This window comes from Carettochelys insculpta, chromosome 16, assembly GCF_033958435.1.
Source record: "Carettochelys insculpta isolate YL-2023 chromosome 16, ASM3395843v1, whole genome shotgun sequence".
Classification (NCBI taxonomy): Eukaryota; Metazoa; Chordata; order Testudines; family Carettochelyidae; genus Carettochelys; species Carettochelys insculpta.
The window spans coordinates 4,440,218-4,464,573 of record NC_134152.1 but is presented as its reverse complement, the minus strand read 5'-3'; the positions used below and the strand labels follow the sequence as shown (position 1 = coordinate 4,464,573).

Below are 24,356 nucleotides of genomic sequence, written 5' to 3'. Positions count from 1 at the left end.
CTGCCCGAGGGGGCTGCATCAGAGGGGTAAGGAAAGGGAAGAGCCCAGCAAGAATTACCAATGCACAGCACGTTCCTGAAGCACACGACACCCGAGAGCCCCCAGCCTCCACTCCTGCCATGCGTCAGGGCGCTACCTGGCCTGCCGAGCCAGTTGGGGATGGTGCTGAAGTGGAGGCCTGAGGGTTTACTCCCCTAGTCAGGTTGCCTGTGTTTCCTACTGTCCTGTAGCAACTGGCAGTGTGTGCCTCAGTTTCCCCAGGCACAGCGTCAGTGCAGTGGTGATGGGCGTTTCAGTGTGAAGCAATGGGGTTCCAGGCCCTTTACAACCCAGGCAGCACCTTTCTTCCCAAGGAACCAGGACAAAGGAAGGGGCTGGCAGTTTGAACTGGACTGAGCAGTGGAGTGGGGCAGTCTGGTCTACCTGGCGAGGGAGGAAGGAGGCCAGAGCCTGGCTCAGGGTCGCCCTCGTGGCCCCTTTCCCCAAGCTGGATTGTACTGACGGCTTCTGCTCCTTGCGCTAAGTCTGTTATACGCTGTGGCCCTGTCGCCTCATAACCCTCCTGTTCTCCCTGTGGAACGAGTCACACCCCACTGCGGCTGGGGAGCAGGGCCTGGGAACCCCCTGCCCCACGCCAGGGAGTTAACGGGATCTGTTCCGATCTGGGCAGTGTGCGTCCAGAGATCTGGCGGGGAAAACAAGGGAGCAAACACCCCGGCTCTATATCACAAGCAGCTCAAAGGGTCCAAGCCCCGCAGTCTCTTTTGGTCTGGTCCCTTGGAAGAACTGGCCAGGCTGACCAATTCCACGGCTGCTGGGAAAGGGGAGGGACGCTCGTTTTCCAGCTAGTCGCTGCCACCTGATGTGCTCCTGAGAGGGCACGGCCAGCCCAGCTGGTTGGGACCCCTAGTTCACGTGGTTTGGGGAGGGAGACTCTGAACTCACCTGCCCCGGCTGCATGCGTCACCGGGGTAAGAAGCAGAGGAAACATGCGGGACAAGATTAAACCTGGCCCAGGGGCTAGAAGAGCAGGAGTCAGGCTTGAGTTTAAATAGGAGGTGTGAGAGGATACTCTTCAGACAATGCAATGAGTGCCTGGCCGGTGGTCCCAGAAGTGGGGAGACAGGGAAGTGTCATGACCAGGGCCACTCTAGATCTGCAGTGGCAGGGAAAGGCCGTTTCAGTCCAAGCTGGCCCCAGGCAAAGGGGCCTGAGACAGCGCCCGCGTTTAATGCAGTGTCATAGGACGCTAGGGGCCGGGCTTATTGCCCCGCTTAAACAATGGACAGAAGAGAGGGACGCTCAAGCGAGTGGGCCAGTGAGCGATGGGGCTGAGCAGATGACGTGGGCCTGGACGTCACGCGAGAGCCCAGGAAAGGGGAGTTTGCTACTTTAACGACCTGCCGCCCACGGCAAGCTGAGCTCCTCTGAAACGGCAGGAGGGGAGTGGTCTCCTCCCAGTGAAGGGAGGGGGAAAAGCACTGGCTCCCCAGATGTCTGCTCTCCTCCTGCATCTGACGCAGCAGGTCTTTGCCCATCAAAGCTTACGCTCCAAAATATCTGAGCCTATAAGGTGCCACAGGACTTCTTCTTGTTTCTGATCTGCTGCCCTCCCCGGTTGGGCCTGGCCGTGTGGGTTCATTAGGGACCGAAGCAACGCACCGTCTACAAACACCACGAAAGAGGTTTATTGACTCGTCTCTTAGGCCACGCCTGGCACAGCAACATTCACAATAAGTTACAGGACCAAATCGAGAACCCTTGTGCTACAGAACACACCGGTCCCCGCCCAGGGCGAGCTCTGCCCAGCGCAGTCACTGACTCAAGGCACAAACGAACCACTCGCCCACGGCTGTAAAAGCAAGGACCCGGGAGAAAGCGGCGGGAAGAAAGTGTTGCACCATGGCGAGGGCGTTAGCTTGGCACCAACACTGCCAAAGGGAGCCGGCGTTTTTAAGTCACAAGGGACGTGTTAACAGAGGATCTCGCAGCCGGGAAAGTCTCCAGGAGCCGAGGCTCTGGCTCTCGGGCCTGAAGGGGCTGCATCACAGGGGTCAGGAAAGGGAAGAGCCCAGCGCGTTCCTGAAGCGCACGACACATCCCCGCTGGGGGGCTCGGCGACAGACGAGCTGCAGAGGAATAAGATGGGCGCCACCAACATGCAAGCTGCAGGGTTGGTGCGTGTCCAAGGCACGGTGCAATCAGCACACCCAAGCGTCCCCAGCCTCCACTCCTGCCATGCGTTGGGGCGCTACCTGGCCTACCAGACCAGCTCTCTGCCCTGCAGGCCAGAATGGCTGCTGTGCTGTAAGGCGCCAAGGGAACAAGCGAGGGGCTGAGGGGCTCAGGTTGGTAGCATGCCATGCTGCTGAAGGGTGGGGAATGGCAGAAGCCTGAGCGAGAGCAGAGATACGCCGCCAGGTTCTGCCTCCGGCACTCAGACCGACCAAGGACCGCGACAGGCAGAAGGGGAATCTCCAGAGAAGCCCAGGGAATCCGTGGCCCCGCACAGGATGCAGCCTGCAGTCCCTGGGGCCCTGCCGGGTCAGGAGCCATGGCGCCAGCCCACTCCCTGCATGGGCTGGGGACATCCGAAGAGCAAGACGCTGCCCTGGTGGGAGCGCAGGTCCCTGCTCTCACCTGTTCTGCTCCCTTCGTGCCAGGGAGCACCGGGCAGAGCCCTCAACAAGCGCAGGGGTTGGCAAAGGGCTGGCGGGTTGGGCAGAGGGAACCCCGGCCACCTTTGAAGCGGGCCCAATGCCACGCCAGCAAACCCCAGCCACAGAGGCTGCGGTTGGTTTTGCCTGGAGCTGCTCCCTAGGGCCTGGGTGAGGAGCCAAGTCAGATGCACCGTGTGCTGGCAGAGCAAGCCGACACAAGCAGCTCTGCTGTCCTGCCCGGCCCCGCCTCACCCTGCGGTGCTCCTGTGCTCAGCCCTGATCCAGGCCACAGGCAGGCGAGTGCCGAGCCCCTCCTCGTGCCTGGCCCGTCCGTGCCCACTGGGGATGGCCACCCCGAGTCTCCCCTTGAGGTGTCACAGGCCCTGCTCTATCCTGAGGGCAGCGCTGCGCCCGCTCCGACCCACGAGCCTGCTGAGCAGCTTCCTGGAACACCCGGCCCCTGCGCCGCTGGACATGGGCACAATCCACAGGCCACGTCTCTGCAGAGCGGTGCCAGGGCACTTCGGGGCCCAGCCCCTCCCCGTGGGCTCCACCTGCGCTCTGCCTGGCCCCACGGGGTGCCAAGGGAGACCCCGCAGCAGACAGTCCCCCACCGCAGCAGCAGCCTAGCACCCGCTCTGACCAGCACCCAAGCGCCCACCCTGCCCCACAGCAGCCGGCGCTGGCAGCAAGAGCAGAGGGGATCAGGAGTCAGGCCCTCGCAGACTGACCTGCAGATCTTTCCCACAGAGGCCGTGGCACGACCCCTGCGCAGCCTGACTCCATGTCCCCATTGCTCAGGGGGGTGTCGGCGGCTCTCCTCGCGGGGTGGTGAGGTGAAGTTGGGTCTCCTCCGCCGGGCAGCACACCCCTGGGACCAGCCAGCCTGGCCCTAGCAAGGACACAGCCGCACTGCCCTGGAGCAGGGCTCCCTCTCAGCTGAGCCCTCGGGCAGCTGCCCGGGAGAGATACTCAGGTGCTGCCCAGCTGCTTAGCAGAGCGCCCACAGCCGGCAGCATGTGTTTCTCTTGGTGGTGCACATAAAAATTTATTCTGCCCCTGGGTGGAAAAAATTAGAGGGAACGCTGCTCTGGAGCGCCTGCAAGGAGCACCCCGGTGCCAGGGACACTTGAGCTGCACAGCAGATGAGCCCGGCGCATGTGCTAGCACTCTGAGGACAGGGCAGCTGTGCGGGGGCTTGGCCTGGCTTGTGCGCCCTCTGTAATCGGCACGTCGCTAGCAGTTCCGTTCCCGATGGGCAGAGCAGAGTCCAGCGCCCACGTGGAGAAGGGCAACGTGCACTTCTCAGCCAGCAGCAGGCCACAGCTCCGCCTGCGGGGGCACAACGGCAGCAGGGGGCTTGGAAAATGAGGGAACGCTGCTTCCACAGAGACAGAAGAACCGCACTCTGGTGTGTCTCTCTCCAGCCTGGCGTATCTGCTCACCAGCCACCGCACGCCCTGCTGGGCTCGAGCAGCACCCACCTCACCGCCTCAGCCCTGGGGAGCAGCACGCAGGGCCTCCAGGGAAGCACCAAACGCACCGTGTCCACACCAGGCTTTGAAACGGGTGAAAACTCCTGTTCAGGACAGCCTGTCTGTCCACGTGGGCAAAGGGGAATGAAAAGCCAACAGCGCACAAGCACTCGTGAGCACACACGCACACTCATTCCCTCCTTTCCTTGCACTGCCCCCAGACACACACGCACACTCCCTCACTGCAAACACCGAGGACAGAGCAATCCAGTCGCTCTCCGGCACCCAGCCGTGCTCCCCTGGGCCGGGACATGCTGGGAGGTGGCCCTGGTGGAGATACGCCCTGCAGTGGTTCGGGAAAGAGCCAGGTCTGCCCATGGTGGCATGTTAGCGACAGCCGGGGCCTGAAGCACCAGCAGTCAGAGGCTGGGTGGGTGGGCCGGAGGTCGCTTGTGCAGGGTTTGAGGCTCAAGCCCAGCAGGCTGCCAGGTGAATGTGGTGGGGCTGGTTTCTCAGCGGCCAGCTTTGGCTTGTGGATCGAGAACGGCAGCTTGCCACGGAGTCCGAGCGCTGGGTTTAATGAGTCCCTGGCAGCAGCCAGCCCGGAGCCGAGCACAGAGCAGCGTTCGGGGAGCTCAGATTTGGCTGCTGAATCGCATCCTGAAGAAGCGTTGCCTGATGTACTCCTCGCTGTCCCCCGCCACCTGGCTCAGCCAGATCACCCGGCTGCTGGAGACGTCCTCTTTCAGCTTCCGCTTGGCCACGGACACCCAGCCCGGCCCCTCACTGCTCTGCGGCCCCGTCACCAACACGTAGCAGGCGTGCCGGCTCCGCTCGAACAGCGCCGCTGCAACGGAGAAGGGGGTTACAGCCAGAGCCTTGCCTGGCAGCAGGGCTGGTCCGAGCGCTGCAGGCTTCGTCAGAGACGGCCTGGGTGCACAGCGCCAAGAGCCAGGCAGGGTGTGTCCATGGAGCACTCACCATCGAAGGCGGCTATCTGGTCAGTGCTGTTGCTCAGCTCCAAGAGAGCATTGGGGTAGGAGGGATGGAACAGATACAGGCTCTGGGAAGGCACCGTGGAGCCCTGAAACAAGCGAGGCGTAAGGGCCAGGGAGCACAGCGCCTGACTTGGTGGGGCAGGAGCCAGCAAAGCCCCCCGGACTTGGAGGAAATGAACCGGATTTTACCCAGCTCTTGGAGCCAAATGCGAGAGCTGGACAGAGGTCGGTGCTGGTCTGACAAGTCCCGCCAGCCCTGGAGCTGGGTTCTTCACTGGCACGTAATGCCCCAAGAGCCTGGCTGTTCCCTAGAACACTCCTGAACAGCCACAGCCACGGCCTGGGCAGGGGCGGCGTCTGGAGGACGTACCCAGCGTCTTGGGGAAAACAAGCGCCCACACAACACTTGGGCTAATGCTGGCAAAAGGCAGAGCAGCAGCAGCAGCAGCAGCAGCGCTCAATTCTCAGCCCTCCCCGGCCTGTTTCCCGGCATCAAGGGGCTCAGGTGCCAGCAGACTCCCATTCAGACTGCTATGTACCTCAGCCCTGGAGCTGGCTCTGGGCAGGGAGAGCTGGACAACGCCTGAGGGGCTACAGAGAACTCACGGCCTCCAAACCGGCTCTGCCGAGGCCCTGCCCGACATGTAAAAATTAAACCTAAGCCTCCATTGGGAGCACCAGCACCGGCTGGTATCTAGCAGCTTGTAAAGATACAGAGACTCTGCTACGCCGCTGCCCTCTCATGCCAGGTGACCTGCGCAGCTGCTGCCTGGCAGCCCTCCCACGGCACACCAAAGCGCTGGGCTGCTGCCGGGCTTTCGAGAGCCAGGCTCTGCATACGAGGAAATGCTGGCTTAAGGAACAGCCAGCGGCCCAGCCTAGTGAGCACCTGTCCCTTTGCGCAGCGGAGAGCTCCCTGCTTAGACCTGGGCTGCGTCCCCTGCAAGGGCAGCACAGCACCAGCACTTGACGTGACGATGGGGGGTTCAGCGCAGGTCATCTCGGGGGGAGAGGAGGGGACTGCGGTATTAGCCAAACACACCGGGCCACATGTGCACAAGGTCCAGGAAAGGCAAAGAGCTTCACCCCCACGGATGAGCAGACTGCAGAAGCGTCTGCCAATGCCCGTTCGAGCTCAGCTGCCCCCGCTCACCAGCCCTCACCGTGTCGTTGGCCTCTGCCTGGTAGTCTCCCCAGAAGAGGAACATGGACCGGTGATCTGCAGTAGTGAGCGTGGCGGGCCTTGGACTCCCGGCCCTTGAATTCAGCTCCAGCTCCCACTGGACTGCTCCAGAGCCGCTCTCCACAACCACGATCTGGCGGAGAAGAGCGAGTGGGCTTACCCTAGAGCACGGCGAGAGTCGGGGCCCAGCTCCACCCCGCCCTCAGGGGACAGTGCTGGGCTGCAAGGCAGGCCAGCCAGCTCAACTCCCCGGCATGAGCTCGGAGCCCCTGCTCTCAGCCCACTTCAGAGCTACCCACCTCTCCCATGTTCACTCCCCAGCTCCGCCGGCCTCTGTGCTCCTTCGGCAGGGAGGGATCGCTCAGTGGCCTGGGCATTGGCCTGCTAAACCCGGGGCTGTGAGCTCAATCCTTGAGGAGGCCATTTAGGGATTGGGGCAAATAGGTGTCAGGGATGGTGCTTGGCCCTGCCAAGAGGCAGGGAACTGGACTAGATGACCTCCTGAGGTCCCTTCCAGCTCTAGGAGATGTGTATCTCCCTCTCCAGCCTGGGGGACGATCCCTGCTGAAATCCCCACCAAACACGTGCATAACACAGCCCTGCAGGGGGACATGTCGGGACTTCCCCAGGCAGGTGGTTTAAAGCAGGGTGGCCGTGTCAGTGCAGAGCCGCACCTGGAGGCGAGGGGAGAGTCAGACAGTGCCCCTGCCTTTACATTCACCTGCCGTTCATGGCTGGCTCCCTGCAGGAGGGACGACCTCCACATGATGGAGGAACCTCCTGAGGAGAAACCTGCACAAAGGCCACTGACGTTGGCCAAGCAAGCCGGATCCCCTCTGCAGGGCTAGCTCCTGGGGCACATGGCATTCGAGCCCAACCCGCCGCAGGTGAGCGCCGGCAAATGAGCAGGGAGAGGGGGAAATCACAGCAAAGAGCTCTCAGACCTTCTTCCGGGTGGGTCCCACCCCACTTTCAAGGACGATGTGGAGGACGTCAGGCGTGTAGTAACCAAGCACAGGCTCGCTGCAAGAGGCACAAGAGGAGGAGGGGACTGAGCGGCCAGGGAGGTGTCTCAGGCCCAGGCCTATGTGTCTAGAGTAGCTTGTACCCAGCCCACCCCCAGGCTGGGGAGGAGCAGCTAGTCCCCGGTGGCTCAGCATGGGGTACTACTACCTGGAAGAGCTGGGGGACAGGCCACTGTGCTCCTGGGCTGAAAGTTCCCAGGTTCTACCTCTCCCCTGAGACTGGGGGAGCATCAGCCCCTGGGGCAGAGGTAGCCAGGCCTGGGCACAAAAGTTGGGGAGTTCACCTGGTCAGCCTTGACCTTCAAAAAGTAGGAGGATTCATCCCCCTGCGGGATACAGGCTTCCATCCACTCTCGTGGCTCTGGCAACCAGGGCAGGGGTTGAGGCCAGGCTAGCTGGGAAGATTTAGCACAGAAAAAAAACCCACGCACCAAGCGGTGTGACCTCCTCGGCCCTCGCGCCGTGCTGTGGCTCCTGGGAAGGGACCCTCCTGGAAGAACCACAACACCGTCCCTCCCTCCCCAAACTGCAGCCATTTCAGCTGGACGCCCCCTGACTGACTGAGGCTCCATCACAGCACAGAGTCAAGCTCTTCAGGTGACACCAGCTACATGAACCATGCGCTCCACGGGAGGGAGGGGCCGTGTTTCCCTGGAACACAACGTGTGTGTGTGTCTGGACACAAGCAGCAGGAGCATCTCTCTCCGGCCTGGCCAGCGTTACCTGAGGACACGGGAGGCGTTGACAGTCCACAGGGAGTTGAGAGTTTGTCCATGGAGAAGCTCCACCGTGTCTGACTTCACGACCAAGATATTCCCCCCTGATCTCCCGGGAATCTTCACCAGGTAGCGAACGTCCCCAGGGCTGACAAGACAAGGCAGTGGTGAGCTTTCCTACTGGGGGCGCCACTTCACTCCCGGCACGCGGGAGGCAGAAATCCAAGGCTATTGGCCCATCAGGAAAAGGAAAGGAACGCGGGCAGGGCCAGGCTCTGCTGAAGCCAACGTTCGGGGAGGAGGAGCTGTAGGTTGCCAGCTCTCCCCACCCAAGTGGGATCTCTCCCTCTGCAGAGAGCAGCGCACCACGTACAAGGGAGGTGAAGCATTCACTCTTCCTGCCCTCAACGGCTGCCTGAGCAGCGAGCTCCAGGCTTGTGCCCTTTGTTTCTTTACGACAGATCACTGCAATCTGGAAGTGTCCTCGCGCCCCCTGGGCCTGGTCGCCGCAGCAGAGATTCAGGTCCTGTCTAGTGAGTGAGTGACCAACCCCACGGTCTGGAAAACTCCTTTATCCCCTGCAGTTACACACGAAGGTGGCGTGTGCCCATCTCCCGCTCTCGGATATTCCACCCGCCCCCTGGCGTTAGCCACATCCAACCCATGCAGCTCTCCGTAATGGCGCCGACTGTGGCGGAGGCCGGGTGGCTGGGCAGCGTTGAACCAGCCGTTGGAATTCAGAGGGTGTCGGTGATGGAGCTGAGGGGTGAGCGTGCGGAGAAGGAGCAGGAGAGTTTGCAGTGCTGCAGGTTTGCAAGTTTTCAACTGGCGATTGTCTCAACTTTGAGTGACTGGGACTGTGCTTTACCCACAATGCAGCTGGCTGCTCAAGGCTGCGCGCATACGCATTCCACGTTGGATTGGTGGGTTTCATGTCAACCGAATCGGAATCGGAACCGGAACTCGCCACACAGCACAGAAATAAAGCACAGACAAGACATCACATCCTCCCGGGGCCAACACAGGACTGGGACCCTGCCGGGCTCTGGACAGATTGGGTTTGAGTTGTACCTACTGCGGGTTGTCCCATCCCTTCTCTCTGATGGAGAATCCACACCCTGACACATCTTGCTGCTTTGTGCTTTTTAGCCTCAGGTTCACTCTTTCCCCCTAGTTTTACCTGTGTGCCACATTCAGTACCTCCCCCAAACCCCTGTCTCTGGCGTTTTCCCCGCATCCAGAATTACATCCTCCCCCATTGCCTTCATTACTGAGCCTGCGTCCCCCGCCGTCTCCTCAAGTGTCTGGTACTGGAACATGCTCCTGGACAGCCAAGAGCTCTGAGAGACGGCTACATCGCACAGCTACGTGTTTCAACGAGCGCATCTGAGCCCTCCGCTTCAACCACGAGGCCAGGAGGATGTGGTGCTGCTACCTGAGAAGAGGTATGTGATGCGTGGGGCTCTCGATCTTCTTCTCCCACTGAGGGTCTTGCTTGAGACTGGCCGGTTGACTTTCCATCCCGGTAGCCGTGCTGTAGAGATCCTTCAAGGAGTAGCCATAAAGCGAATCCTCTGCACAAACAAAGAGGAACCAGGCTAAGGAGGGAGCTTGCCTTGATCCTGGCACTAACCTGGACAAATGTGACCCCTTCTCCTCGGAAACTGTGCGTCAGACCCCTCGGGAAGAACAGGCTCACCGAGCAACCTGCCCTCTACCCATGGGCAAAGAGATGCCTGTGTTTCAAACGTACATCCGAACGTGCTGTGCAAAGAACACAACGACTTGCAGAGAGTGCTCCCTGGGTTCTCCAGGTGAGCTTTTACTCTCAGCAGAGGGCTCTTCTGATGCTCTACCTTGAATGTTATTTCACAGCCTAGACGCTAGTCTTGTGAGAATGTGGAACACGGCAGGGCCAGCTGGAAGAATGTTTAGGATTTTAAAGCCACAGTCATTTCTCAGTACCAAAAGTATCTCTAGCTGCAACCAGCAAGAAGCCTCACCCGTATAGAAGAGAACATAGTAGGAACCACTCTTCGTCACTTGCATGAAATAACCAGGGCTCGCACCCAGACTCAGTCTGCCACCTGTTCCAATCCGCTCTCCGTCCTTCCCCGAATAGATGAAACTTTTAGTCTATAGAGAAAATTAAAGCCATAAAAACAAATACTCATTAACACCACTGCTGTTGCAGTTCAACCCTGACAGCCTGAGCTGGAAAGGTGGCTACCTGGGCCCAGTCTGCAAGCTGGAAGAATCCCCTCCTGTCTTTGAGGTGCTTTCTCCACACATCAGAGGACACATTAAATGCCACGGATGGCTTTTTGCTGTTGGCTTAAGACAGTGGTTTTCCAACTGAGCTCATCAGGGGTACGTCTGGGAAAATCCCGCAATGGCAGTCAACACATTTTATTTACCGATCTAATCACAGGTATATGACGCACCTATCCCGGATGGAGGGACGCAGTGCACTATATGATTAAGAAAGGGGTTTGTAGCTGTCAAACAGTTTGAAAACCAGCACTTAAGACAAAGCAATTCCCAACGCACAAGTCACAACATAGCCATGTGGCCGCTAGGTGTCACTGTCTGGCACAAGCCTCGCTGACACTTTATTGTGCGTAATTAACCACGGGGGAGCGTTAGCGCTATCGGCAGTAGCAAAGGTGACTCTACAGAACTGCTGGTGCTTGCGCATTTCTGCAGGTGTATTGAACAACAGGGAAGTTCAGTTCAACAGGACGCTTATCTTACCCCACCCACAGCAGCACAATAGGCCAAGAAGCAACGGGCTTACGTTGCAGCAAAGAGGGTTTAGGTTGGACATTAGGAAAAATTTTCTGTCGGGGGGTGAAGCACTGGAATAAATTGCCTGGGGAGGCTGGAGAATCTCCATCCCTGGAGGTATTTAAGAACAGGTGAGATGAATAACAGGGAAGACAGAGGTGGTGCTTGGTCCTGCCATGAGGGCAGGGGACTGGACTTGATGACCTCCTGAGGTCCCTTCCAGTTCTAGTATTCTACAATTCTGTGACTGGCTGGGTCTCTCCTCACTGATTTATTGAGGGAGGCAATCTAGGACCCGGGCTTTGCTCTGCCCTCTTTCTGAATAGCGCTAGCTGATCTCTGACATCCACGTGGCCCTAAAGAAGAGCAGAAGGCACTCGATTTAATGTTCTATGCTCCTTCTTTTCTCTACCAATCCCCAGAAAGCCTATGCTAGCTAGGATCCCAAGTCTTGGGGTAACACTTGAAACCACGGCCTTCTGGATCAGGGGAAGGATCATCCCCCCGAACTGAGCTCCTACTAAGGCTAGCTCTAGCCAACGGCAGTGCTACGTGGCCAAACCTGCCCCCATTAAAGTCAATGGCAGGATGCCGGTTGTTAGACCGGGAAACTTGCTGACCAGCCGGAAAGCTCTGGAGCACGGAAGCGGAGCATTCAGCAGGCATGCCAGAAACGCCTTCAGCAGAACAGAGCACAGGGAGCCAAAACGGGGCTCAGATTCATACGACAAGCTAACAAGCACAGCCAGCAGGCGAGATACGTGCGGACAGGGAAGAGGCAGGAGAGGCTCTGAAGACAGAATATAGAAATGTCCCTTAGCGGAAGTGCTGTCTCCCTGGTCTGTTTTTGATTCCTTTCCCCTTCCCCCTCGCAGTTCACCGTTAATACACAAATCAACGACTATGGGTGAGAAGCAAATGGTTTGGCAGGGCTGCCTGGCACAGAGACGCATAGAAACAAACACAAAGCATAATGAAGAGCCTACAGCAGCACAAACTGTTCTCTGTGTACTTGAGATTAAGGTCTCAGCAAGCATTGTATTCACAGCCCTAGCACCCCATGAGATTGTCAGGAAAATGGCCATTTAAAATCCACCCACCCAGCTGCTGGAGCCTCTGAACTGCCCCATTGTTGCTGGACTCTACAACCACTCTCAGGAAAAACCAGTAAAACGGAGCTTTCTGCTAATTGCAATGCTGTCACTTTCATTCTCAGCTCTATTCAGCAACAGAATCACTCTGCTTCACAACTGCTCCAAGACTGGCTTCTTCCAAGCAGTAAAACTTAACATAAAGGTGCTACGGCCCATCTGCCACATTAAGGACACTGGTTATTTGGATGTGGGAGAACCCCAGCTCATCACTCCATTGCAAGGGCCGGAGAAAGGTTCACCCGGCAATGCCTAATGAAGTTGAGCAGGACAAAGAAAACCTCAGATCCCTGACAAGGCTTAGCAGAGCATGGAATGTGTTCAAACTAGGGTTGTCAAACAATTAGCAACATTAATTATGATTAATCGTGCTCTTAAACAATAATAGAATACTTTTACAGAAATATGTTTGGATGTTTTTCACATTTTCAAATATACTGATTGCAATTACAACACAGAAAAGGCATATGGTTTGTCCCATTGTAGTCATGTATTATAAATATTTGCACTGAAAAAGAAAAGAAACAGTTTTTCAATTCCCTTAATACAAATACTGCTGGGCAACCTATCACGAAAGTTGAATATACAAATGTAGAATTATGTATAAAAATAACCGCATTAAAATGAAAACTATATGAAACTTTAGAGATTATAAGTCCACTCAGTCCTGTATCTTGGTCAGCCAATCACTCAGATAAGTTTGTTTAAAATCGCAGGAGATAATGCTCCCCTCTTCTCATTTACAATGTCACCTGCAAGGGCAAACAGACATTTGCATGGCACTGTTGTAGCTGGTGTTAGTGGTGTCTATATTGTTAAATCAATGACATAGTTCTACTGAGCTGGGGAGCTAATGGCAGCATGCCCACATCCTTTCTGCACGGGGCCCGCCCTAGTGAAAAGTGCTGGTCTCAACACAGGCCTTCAGGGGTTCTTTCTGGTTTAGAACTGTGCCATGAGTGACGTGCCTGTTACTCCTAGCAGTATGTGCAAAGGGGCTGTCGTGGCTCAACATGACAGTGTACCTCGTCTCCTGCAGTGGTAAAGATCATCAGGTCCTGCACACCGTCCCCGTTCACGTCTGGTAGCTTTAACAAGGGGGTCATCACAGTATAATTAGCTCCAAAACTGTTAAACTGTCTCCATCGAACTTTCCCTGAAAAACAGAGTTATGAGAAACGTTTACTCAGAATATTGTTTAGTGGTTCTGTGGGGCTAAGGAAGAATTTGTTGTTACAGGTTGAACCTCTCTAATCTGGTATTCATCCTCAGGACCTGATTGGTGTTGAATGAGAGAATTTACCAGACCACGGGAGGTCGATATTGTCTAGCAGCATTACCAGCACCTCCACTGCTTGCTGGGCTTTTTGAAGATATTTAGGGGTCAAATACAGCTAAATAACAGCACAGAACCCTGAGAGCCAGGGCTGACGGTTGGAAACAGACTTCATGGGACTGCGGGAAACTTGGCCACACCCAGGATTTGTGGTCACCCAACTAACCAAAATCATGTCGGATTACACGTGTTACCAGACAAGACTGTTCCAGATTAGAGAGATCCAACATGTACTGTTCTCTGAGACAGCCCCCCAGCCTGACAGCTCATTCTGCATCAGCACGCTGCTCTGTGCACTGGGATGTCAGATTCAGCACTTTGCCGTTCGGGACTTCCTTTGCATCTGAATTATAAATTCAAAGGTTCATAGGTTTTATTTGTAGGTGAAGCTCAAACCTGGCTTTCAACTGGGGACTCTGATTGGAAAGGGCCCAAATACAGCCGGCATTAAGGCATCTAACCTAATCCTGAACAAAAAAGCCGATGCGTTGGCTGGGACTGGACGTCAGGTGTTGTGGAGCCTGCTCTAAGAGAAACATCTCTCACTGATGCTACGAAGTGGCTTCTGAGCATACTGCAAACGCACGCCTGAGCGTGGTGCAGTAGGCCACAGCTGGACTCCAGAGACATCGGGGACTGGGGAGAACCTCACCTCCACAAGGGACAGATGACTTCTGACAACAGGTAACCCCAGCCCAAAGCAGGGAAGGGGAAGAGAATCGAGGTTCTCAATTCCATATGCAGTAATTACATAGCTGGAGTCCACACGCCTGACTTTGGGCTTCTGTGCCGTCTCTACTGAGAGAGGTCCACGGGAGTCTGCGTCTCCATCAACCTCCCTTACTCCTAACGGGGGGAAGGACTACTAGCCCCGACACAGGTCCTCTGTAAGCGCCATTTAGCACTCTCCTACTAGGTGCACTAAATTGACCTCCTGAAGATCAACCATGGCAGGGCCAATCTCTCCTGGAGTGAAGGTGCACCCTTCGGAACAAATTCATTCAGCTCTGACCAGTCCTCATGTGCTCTTTGTGGTGACTCCTTGAGACGTGAAATCCCATCAAAGGGAGGCAAGCCTGACTAGAATAACTCGGAATCAACATCCAGTACCTCAAGCAACCGTGCTGGGCAGCAAGTGCTTGAAAGAAAAGACATCAGACTGCAAGCGGCATCGTACAATAAGCAGACAGACTAATGAGTCTAGTAGCTATTTATTTCGACTCTTCCGAGGGGATTTCCATCTCTCTGCTGCTTTTGTGAGGCGGCTTTAGAAACTTTAGTCAATGGCAGAAGACGAGAAAGAAAACCATGCCAGACTTCTCTGTGAATTCGGCATCCTTCTACCTGCTATGACGGAATCTTTCCCTGGAACGAGCTACCTGGGCGCGGGGGGCGGGACGCTGATTTTAAGTGGCCCTGGAACACCAATGCCAGCTCAAGGGGAGCTTCAAAAAAGGACGGAGCATCAGAATTCTCCAGTCTCCCGGGTGACCAATGTGTTCTTGACCTGTTCATCCAACTATTTCCAGTGTAGATGGGAGGGAGCAGGGAGGAGAAGAGGAACACAGGAAGTCAGAACGAAGGCCCAATGGTACGGGTAGGAGCAAAGGAGGAGACGAGACCCACAAGAACGGAGAGAGCAAAGGGTGACATGAAGAGCTCCTGGTCTGAGTTTAGCCAGTCAATATTGATTGGATTTGGAGTTCAAAAGTTATATTATAGACAGACACAAATTCCATCAGGATAACGTTCAACCTTGGTTTGCTTGGCCAGAAGTGTACTTATTTGAGCGGCTCTTCCTTGCACATTAGTGGTCTCATTGCTACATATGGCACCGGTTTTAGGAGCAGGAGTCACATGGAGAGCAACGATGACCTTCTCTAGGCCCTTTCGGACAGAGAACGAACTCCAGGTCCAGTCAAGTTCCACAATTGCTAGCCGCCGATTGACTGGCTACACTCAGGCCAGGAGCTCTTCAGGTCCCGCTTTACCCTCTCCGTTCTTGTGGGTCTCACCTCCTCCTTTGCCCCTTCCCGTACCATTGGGCCTTCGTTCTGACTTCCTCTTCTCCTCCCTGCTCCCTCCCATCTACACTGGAAATAGTTGGATGAACAGGTCAAGAACACACTGGTCACCTCAGGATCCCTGAGATGCAGGAATGACAGAGATACGTAGAGGTGACTTTGCTAACACAGAGTGGGACATCCACAGCTTTAAAAATCAGCACAAAGTCATTCAGAGATTCACAATTGCTGTAAGGCCCGAAAGACCCCATCAGATCTTCCAGTCTGACCACCTGTACTGAGCAGGCCATTGCAGTACACCCTATTAGCGCCATATCAAGCCCCATAACTTGTCTTTGGTGGAAGCATATCTTCTAGAAAGGCATCCAGGCTGGATTTTAAGACGTCCCAGGGGAATCTTGCCAGTGCGGGCAGACAGACGTGTGCGAGCATGCTAAAGAGAGCAGTGTGGCTCGGACGGCACAGGCTAGTCACCCAGGAGTTGGGGGTGTTTGTACTCAGTGTGGCCCCAAGGGCACAGGAGGCAGCTGGGGCTACCCCCTGAGTGCAAACCCACCCAAGGCCCTGAGTGCACACGCAGGTGTCTAGCCCAAGCTGCTGCCTGTGCCACGGTGGCCACAGTCTTATTTTTAGCATGCTGGAGGAGAGCTACCGCACCCGTCTACCCGCTCTGGTAGCGATCCCTGCACAGCCCCAGGAGAAACACAGAGGGCTCCCCACAGGCACCTGTACCTTGTTCTTTGCCAGTGCTGTTCAGTGGGGACTCAGAATGCCATGCAATACTCAAAAACGAGAAGCCCTCTGGCACCCGACGGCCTTACAGACTTTCTGGAGCAAAAGCTTTTGGGGGCTCCTGACAGCTTATGCGCCAAAAAGTCTGTTAGTCTATAAGGTGCCGCGAGACTTCTCGTTGTTTTTGCGGATACAGCCTAGCAGGGTGAGCCCTCTGACATGTGCAATACTAAGGAAAAACCTGCACAAAGCATCTGGCATATTACATCTAGGCATGAAGTCATGTTGACTGGCATAAATTATAATCCCTTCCCTAAACTCTTTATTAACTTAACCCCATCTCAGCTTCCCCGCTATTTTGCCAGGGCTAACCAGCCTCTAGTTACACTCAGGGCCCTTTAAGACTGGCACACTAACAGCTGGCTCAGGCTCTAAGGGTGAAAGAGCAGCCTGCTGGGAAAAGCTGTGTGTACCCTATGTGCACTCTGCCCATACAGCACGCCAGGGCACTGGTATAGCTACACAGGCAGAGCGTTCCTCATTTGCCCCAGCCTAGACAATCACCAACTTCGAGTCCATATTCACCGAACCAAACTAGAGTTATCCAGGTGGGGGCGGGGGACGCGGAGATGACGACCCCTTGTGTTACAAAATTATTGTATTATATTTTTAGATACTCTGAAGACGTCTGCCGCAGAAGACCCCCCAGTGCGCACCTCCCAAATTCAAATATCTCTCAAGGCTACACTTTCTCTCTCCGTCAGTTACAGACTGGTATTTTAAGGAGTAACTCGGCCTCTCCTCTGATTTCACGTGGGAGCCTGTAACAGCTCCACCATCCACCTTTCTGGGCTTTGCTCGTTAGCACATCGATCCATGTACATTAAGACCCTGCACTTCTGAGTCACCAACAGGTAAAACCTTTCATGGTGTCCAGAGTAGAGAGCCCCCCCAACCCTGAACCACTTGGTCCTTCCTGGACTAGCGACAAACAGTGATTTTAACTACAGTAACACCAAACATCCCATCCGGTTTCAGGAATGCCAATTATATCACATTTCTACTAGACGAACATTTCCAGTGGCTCTTGCTTGAGCCCAGGTTCCTTGCGTTGGCATATCAGCAACCGAAACGTTTCTCCTCCTCAGGTTTGCTATCACACGCCCCCAGACCGTCCAAGAAAACCACTCGCGGCTGAAGTTTCGTCTAATTTCCCCAGCAGACCTGAGCACTGCAGAGGCTGCAGGTCAGTCGTGAGCCAGCAGGCCACCGGGGTTCCCCTCCCTCCGGGAGACAGAAAGGATGAAAGCCATAACAGAGGTCTGACTCGCCTGTGTTTTAGTGAAGTTCTGCCCCTCGGCCTACCTGAACGAGGATCAATTGCAGTTAGTAACTCTGGGTTCCCAATGACCAGGCAGCCCGGGGACTGAGCTCCTTCCAGCTTCTCAATGGCACAATCCAACCAGAGGAGGTCTTTGGTGACAGGCCTCTCCCAGAGTGTGCTGCCATTGGTGCCTGAGACAGCAGCAACAAAGGCACATGGTGCGGAAAGGCCTGAGGACAGAACACATTGCAGAGGGAAGAGTACTGTGCTCCCCTGTACCTGCCCGGGCACACAACCAGTTCTGGGGTGTAAGGTGTCCCCCCAGCTCCTGCCTGGCCAGCACTATTGCTTCCCTGTTACACTCACAAGCTCCTTCCAAAGGCTGCCTCTTTCTTCTAGCCTGGGGAACAGCACTTTGTGCTCTGGGACGGAGAGAAAGACAGCAGCTGGGCTTGACACCCGCTGCACAGACATCGAACCCCTTGGAAGATTTATTCCCCGCCTCTGGCAACCCACCCCAGGGGTCTCTGTCGGAGCAGCACTGCCGACCAGCACGAAAAGAGAAAGCCCACCCCTCACCAGTCTGCTTCTGCTTAGCATCACGCTTACCTTCGTCTGAGCAGGAGCCGTTCAGACCGCTGCTGCCGTTGGTGTCTTTGAAAACAAAGATAACATCTCGCACCGTGTCCTCGTTCACATCTTCTACCGCCAGGAACTTGTAGGTCACTGCCGAGCGATCACAAAGCAGACGCTAGAGACCAGTGCTTGGAGCAACAGGGTTGAAGGGCACAAGGATAATGCGGGTAACTGGAGGAAAACGCCTTTTCTCCAAGCCTGATTGTGGATTAGCACTCATCGCACGAGTGTCTGAACAGCGCCTAACATGGGGGGAACCGCTGGTCTAGAACGGAGATCCCTAGGCACTACCATGAACGTACAAATAAAACCAACAACGGTGCTTCCAGCAGTACCCATCTGCCAACCTGTGCACTAGGGGAGTCAAACAGTTCGGATAATCTGATAAGCTCTAAAACTGCGCTAAATGCAATACACTGATCTAAGGCATTGCCACAGCCCCCATCCAACAGCTGGCACTTGTAGATGATAACAGCCTGGGGCCAGCTCTCACTCAATGCACCTCTCCTTTAGCTGAAAGGGGAGAGGCCTGTGTTTACGGTGCTGGAAGTGCTGGTTTTGATCCCTGGCTGATGTGCGAGTCTGTGTGACGTGGCTACACTTTGCTACATAAGGTTCTCCCTCTGACAGTAAATGCAGCGGATTAAAGCGATGCGACAAGCCGCAAGGAAGGTAACGTCCAAGGCCTGGCGGGGTGGCTGGAATGGAGCTGCTCCTAGCTGTCCACAGCTCTCCCTTCCCGCATCCAAAGACTGTAAAATAGACGTATGATTTCTGATGGAGGTAGGACCCTGTAACTGCACTTAAATTTCAGGTCAAAGGCACTAACAGAAAACTAAGTTACAGTTCAACCACAATAAAGGTAAGTTCTGTAAAAATACCTTCCCGAGCTCTGCCCAACTGAGGGCCAATCTGGTGCCTTTTTAATGCCCAAGGGTGACACCCAATCTGCCTGCGTATAAAAGATTTCAAACACTGACCAGAAGGCCATTGCGATGAAGGTAGGCGATTGCATCTCAACACCTGGGATATTTCCAGCTCACACGCTCACAGGTAACCTCCCTGCAGTCCACTCTTTAGCCAGGATTCCACCATCCCCATTATGAAGCGCACAGGAAAGCGGCCACTAAAAAACACTGAATCGGACTCACCCGCACTGTCATATTTTCGGTTCCAAGTCCTTTGTGAAACAGGCCTCACTGGGCATGGGATGATGAACGAAAAGGCAAACACCACAATCAGACACAGGAATAACGAGAGGAAGAAAGCAGCCGTGCGCCATCGGGAGAGCTGCGACAGGCGGCTGGGCTGCCTGCAGACACCTTCTTTCTCGGTACAGTTCTCATGGTTATCGGGAGTTTTTCCATCCTCTTGCTTCAGAGGGTGGATCTCTGCTTCCGAGTCCTTGTTATCCATCACCGAATACTCATCAGCTTTCCTCGGACAATTGGAGTTGCCTGCAGCAGCAGAAAGGAGAGCGTTCCAATAGACTTTGGAATAGATCAACTCCAGCCAGGCACAGAGTATTCAGTCACTACTTCAGATGTTTGGATTGGAACAATGGCACAGCAGGGGAAAATCTCTTGGTGTTAAATAGGAACTAAGCAAATAATACCACGAGGCCTCATCACAGCTTTGTGGGAAACAGGAAGCAACTTTTGGCATTAGGAGGTTCCCAGGCTGCAAGGGGAGGAGAAAAGGAGGATGAAGGAAGAACAGCTCAGTGACATTTACCTGAAAATAAAATCAGTAGTTGGACTGGATGCAGCTGGAATAGGGAAGATTAAGAAGTGCGAACATGAGGCCTTTGGTATCCTCGACTGGAAGACTCTGGCCTGGGCTGTAGGTCACCTGAATGGAAAGTGTGCACTGAGAGCATCTTTCACGGGTGCCCTGGATTCTTGCTAACAAGAGCTCAGTAGAATCTTAGGCCATACAGGCTGAAGGAGAGCTTGATATACTGATAGACCAGAAGGCCTTTCCCTACTGTTATGGCCATGGGAGTTTCCCAGGGAGAGAGAAAAGCAAACACCGAGTCGTTCTGCACAGCAGCTAAAACAAACCCGTTAACTCTCGTCACCGAGAAACCAAAGTGCCCTGAACGCTGCTCCCCAGCACCGTTGCAGCCTCGGGGTGGTCCACCATCCAGGGCCAAGACTCCTTCCCAGAATAAAATGAAGCGAGGGCTGGCCTGGTAACATTTGCGATGCTTTTCTACCAGCAGTTGAATACATTATTCAGACAATCTCCCTTCTTTATCCAGTTCTAGAGCTCAAACAATATTTGTCAAAGACCACTTTCCTTCGGACCCCCCAGCAAGTAATTTATAACTAGTGCCCTCCTGTTTGGGCTGCTTCACCAAGAGCCTCTTTCACAGCTGGCAGAAGACAGCAGGCCGTGCCTTGGGGGCATTAACACTGCCTCTCCAGGGGGCACAGGCAAGGTTTGTCTTTACATTTGCACTCTGAAGTGCACTACGCTCTTATTTGTGAGCATCCTACCTCCCAAATGAACTCAGAGTCCCATGAGTCTAATCAGCACAGGGTGAGGCCCATAATGGAAATAGTGTAAATGGAAAAACAGCAAAGAGACAACCATTAGCTTGGGTAACCGCCTTCTTTTGGTCTATCAGGGCATCTTTTGTTTCCATGTCTGGCTGAACGGAGTCACATTCATGAGACCATTACAGCTCTTGTGTCATGTAAGCAGCAAATCAGGTTGGTCTGCTTGCTACTTTATTCCAAAAGCCAGAAGCAGCATCTTGAAAAAAATCAAGTGTGTTTCAGAAACCCAGAGCTTAAAGCCCACCATCATAATAAAAAATCAGCTTCACACCAGGTTAGCTCTGAGGCCTCATTAAACAGGCCAGGGAAAGAGAAGGGAAGAAAGAAAAATATAACGCTCTGATGGCCTTGAACAAAAGCTGCACGACAGCTTGTCATATAAGACTATTTATGAGCCAATAAACACGATGACAAAGCCAATTTTCCAGCGCTGTGCCCTGAACAGTCACACGCTGGGATTCCGTCTGAACAATTTACCTCTTCGGGAGTCTCAGCAGCAGATCTCACAGACTTTAAGGCCGGAAGGGACCATCGTGATCATCTAGCCTGGCTTCTTGCATGTTGCACGTAACAGACCCTCAGCCACCGGCTCCTGTAAGAGAGGCGTAGCTTAGGCTATGATTTTGGCCGGGGTATTTTTTTCAATGCAGAATCCTGGGGAGGAGGAAGCAGGCAACAAACGATAAATCACAGAAACGTACATGAAGCTGAAGCCGGCACCCCACTACCCGAGGCTGAAGACTGAGCCCTGCCCCTTGCAACTTAGCTTCGCAGAGCTCCCCGTGGCTTGTGGCCCCCAGGCTACTGCCCCGCTAGCTGCCCCCAGCACAGTCCCTGGCAGCAACAGTGCACAAAAGGGTACTTTTGACAACCGAGGGATTTCTTGTTTAAAACTTAGTCCTCTCGCCGGAACTCACAAGAACAAACATCTGCTAAAATCACAGAGCCGTTAATCGCTGTGACAGTAACACAGCCTCATGCATAAGCTCTGGCGGTTACTAATGGCCTCTGATCATAAGAACGGCCATACTGGGTCAGACCAAAGGTCCATCTAGCCCACTATCCTGTCTGCCGACCGTAGCCAATGCCAGGTGCCCCAGAGGAGGTGAACCGAAGACAATGATCAAGCAATTTGTCTCCTGCCATCCATCTCCCACCTTCAACAAAAGGCTAGGTAGGCACCATACCTTACCCCTTGCTAATAGCCATCTATGGACCTAACCTCCAAACATTTATCAAGCTCTTTTTTAAACTCTGTTAGAGTCCTGGCCTTCACAGCGTCCTCTGGCAAGGAGTTCCACAGGCTGACTGTGCGCTGTGTGAAGAAAAACTTTCTTTTATTAGTTTTGAACCTGCTACCCATTAATTTCATTTATTGTCCTCTAGTTCTTATATTATGGGAACAAGTAAATAACTTTTCTATATTCACTTTCTCCACACCATTCATGATTTTATATACCTCTATCATATTGCCCCTCAGTCTCCTCTTTTCGAGGCTGAAAAGTCCCAGTCTCTCTCGCCTCTCCTCATATGGGACCCCTTCCAAACCCTTAATCATTTTAGTTGTCCTTTTCTGAACCTTTCCTAACGCCAATATATCTTTTTTGCGGTGAGGAGACCACATCTGCACACAGTACTCAAGATGTGGGTGTACCATAGTTTTATACAGGGGAAGTAAGATATTCTTCGTCTTATTTTCTATCCCTTTTTTAATTATTCCTAACATCCTAAGTCCTCATCAGAGACATGCTGTTCACAGACGATGCTGCTGTAGTGTCTCACACAGAAGACCAGCTTCAAAAACTGCTGGATCGGTTCTCCAAAGCGTGCAAGGACTTTGGGCTTACCATCAGCCTAAAGAAGACAAACGTACTCGGTCAGGATGTTGCTGAATCCCCATCAATCAGCATTGACAACTGTACGTTAGAGGTCGTCCACGAGTTCGTTTATCTCGGGTCCACCATCACTGACACCCTGTCGTTGGACACTGAGCTAAATAGGAGGATCGGAAAAGCGGCCACAACTCTGTCCAGACTCAGCAAGAGAGTGTGGAATAACAACAAGCTGTACACTCACACCAGAGCCTGCATCCTCAGCACCCTCCTTTATGGCAGCGAGACTTGGACCCTGTATGCCCGCCAGGAAAAGAGGCTGAACGTCTTCCACTTGCGCTGCCTCAGGCGCATCCTCGGAATATCATGGAAGGACAGAGTGACCAACACTGCCGTCCTCGAGCAAGCTGGAATCCCAACCATGCACACCCTCCTCAGGCAGCGTTGACTCCGCTGGCTTGGCCACGTCCACAGGATGAACGATGGAAGGATTCCAAAAGACATCCTGTATGGTGAGCTAGCCTCTGGCAAAAGACCTCCCGGACGCCCCCAGTTGCGTTACAAAGATGTCTGCAAGAGAGACCTCAGAGAGGCAGACATCGAGCTGGACAACTGGGAAGATCTAGCAGACGACCGCAGCAGATGGAGGCAGGGGTTACACAAGGGCCTTCAGAAGGGCGAGTTGAAGATCAGACAGCTAGCAGAGGAGAAGCGAGCGCACAGAAAGCACAATAAGGACTTGCCAGACACCCACGACATCTGCAGGAGATGCAGCAAGGACTGTCACTCTCGTGTGGGTCTTTATAGTCACAATAGACGCTGTAAATGAAGTCCTCAATTGAAACGTTAAAGGGCGCGATCCATAGTCTATGCAGACTGAAGGATGCCTACTACTACTACTATTTGCTTTACTAACTGATTTAAAAGACTTCCAGTCAGAGAATCCATCATTCACACTAGTCCAAATCCACAAATGACTCAGGAAAGGTGAAAGCCCCCAGAGGCTCTGCCAGTCTGACCCGAGAGGAAGATCCTTCCTGACCTCTAATCAGCTAGACCGTGAGCACATGGGCAAGACCCACTGGCCAGAGAGACACATGCATACAGACAATTCAGCGTTCAAAGAAATACACAATCATTCCCTTCTGAGGCCATGGGGCTTGTGGAGCCGATACTGCAGGAACAGAACTGTTTCCTCTGGAAGACCTGGATCAACTCTTACTCTACAGTTTTCCCCATCTGGCAAGGGTGTGTAGTAAGAATCCCATGTGCTTAATGCTGTAGCATAAGTCAGTGTCCAGCCCTGCGATGGAAAATCCCAGATAACAGGTGGCATAGCAGCTTCCAACACCTGATTACAGAAAAGGAGGCTTGAGAAGGCCACGTTGGTCAGGGCTGTTGCATCTGAATTCTATTTCCTCCAAACCAGCAAAGTCAACTGGGTACAAAGGGAAAGACCAGCACAACTTAGCATGGGAAGTCCTACTGGAATTTAACCCAGCCACAGTGTTTCTGGAGGCAAACTGCTTCTCTCTGTTTCACAAAACAGTAAAAAGCAGTCCTGTAGCACTTTAAAGACTTTCCATGTAATTTACCAGGTGGCACAGACCCACTCCTTCAGATCTGGAAACTCCTGATAAATGATAACTGAGATGAAGAAAATTTAACAGAAAGTTAGAAAAACAAAGAAAATAAAAACAGACAAATCAGCTAGATAGGACAGGGTGCAGGCTGAAATGGGGGAGAAAAATAGTCACTGTAAGTAATGTAAGTGGGTTTCCTGGGATCACTGCAAATATCAAAGGTGAGGAAACCGCCCTTGTAATGCGTAAAGTAATTGAGATCTTTGTTCGGCCGGAGATGAAAAGTATCAAACTTGAGAATGAATGCCAGCTCAGATGTCTGCCTTTGTC

At 53.9% G+C, this 24,356-nt stretch overlaps 1 protein-coding gene across 3 annotated transcripts in view; it reads right to left on the bottom strand.

The window, feature by feature from the left end:
* Positions 1 to 1,666: 1,666 nt before the first annotated feature.
* Positions 1,667 to 24,356, bottom strand: part of FAM234A (family with sequence similarity 234 member A) — a 37,512-nt gene continuing 14,822 nt past the window's right edge. For 2 of the 3 annotated variants that reach the window (XM_075010859.1, XM_075010860.1), the window contains 12 exons: positions 21,089 to 21,203; positions 19,199 to 19,504; positions 18,021 to 18,137; positions 17,453 to 17,641; positions 13,021 to 13,151; positions 10,061 to 10,193; positions 9,493 to 9,631; positions 8,065 to 8,205; positions 7,261 to 7,339; positions 6,297 to 6,449; positions 5,117 to 5,219; positions 1,667 to 4,982 (listed from right to left, as the gene is read on the bottom strand). In XM_075010859.1, the coding sequence (XP_074866960.1) occupies positions 4,771 to 4,982; positions 5,117 to 5,219; positions 6,297 to 6,449; positions 7,261 to 7,339; positions 8,065 to 8,205; positions 9,493 to 9,631; positions 10,061 to 10,193; positions 13,021 to 13,151; positions 17,453 to 17,641; positions 18,021 to 18,137; positions 19,199 to 19,463 (1,662 nt within the window). In that variant the 5' untranslated portion in view covers positions 19,464 to 19,504; positions 21,089 to 21,203 and the 3' untranslated portion in view covers positions 1,667 to 4,770. The remainder of the gene's footprint in view (positions 4,983 to 5,116; positions 5,220 to 6,296; positions 6,450 to 7,260; positions 7,340 to 8,064; positions 8,206 to 9,492; positions 9,632 to 10,060; positions 10,194 to 13,020; positions 13,152 to 17,452; positions 17,642 to 18,020; positions 18,138 to 19,198; positions 19,505 to 21,088; positions 21,204 to 24,356) is intronic. The other variant, XM_075010861.1, reaches the window with a different exon arrangement.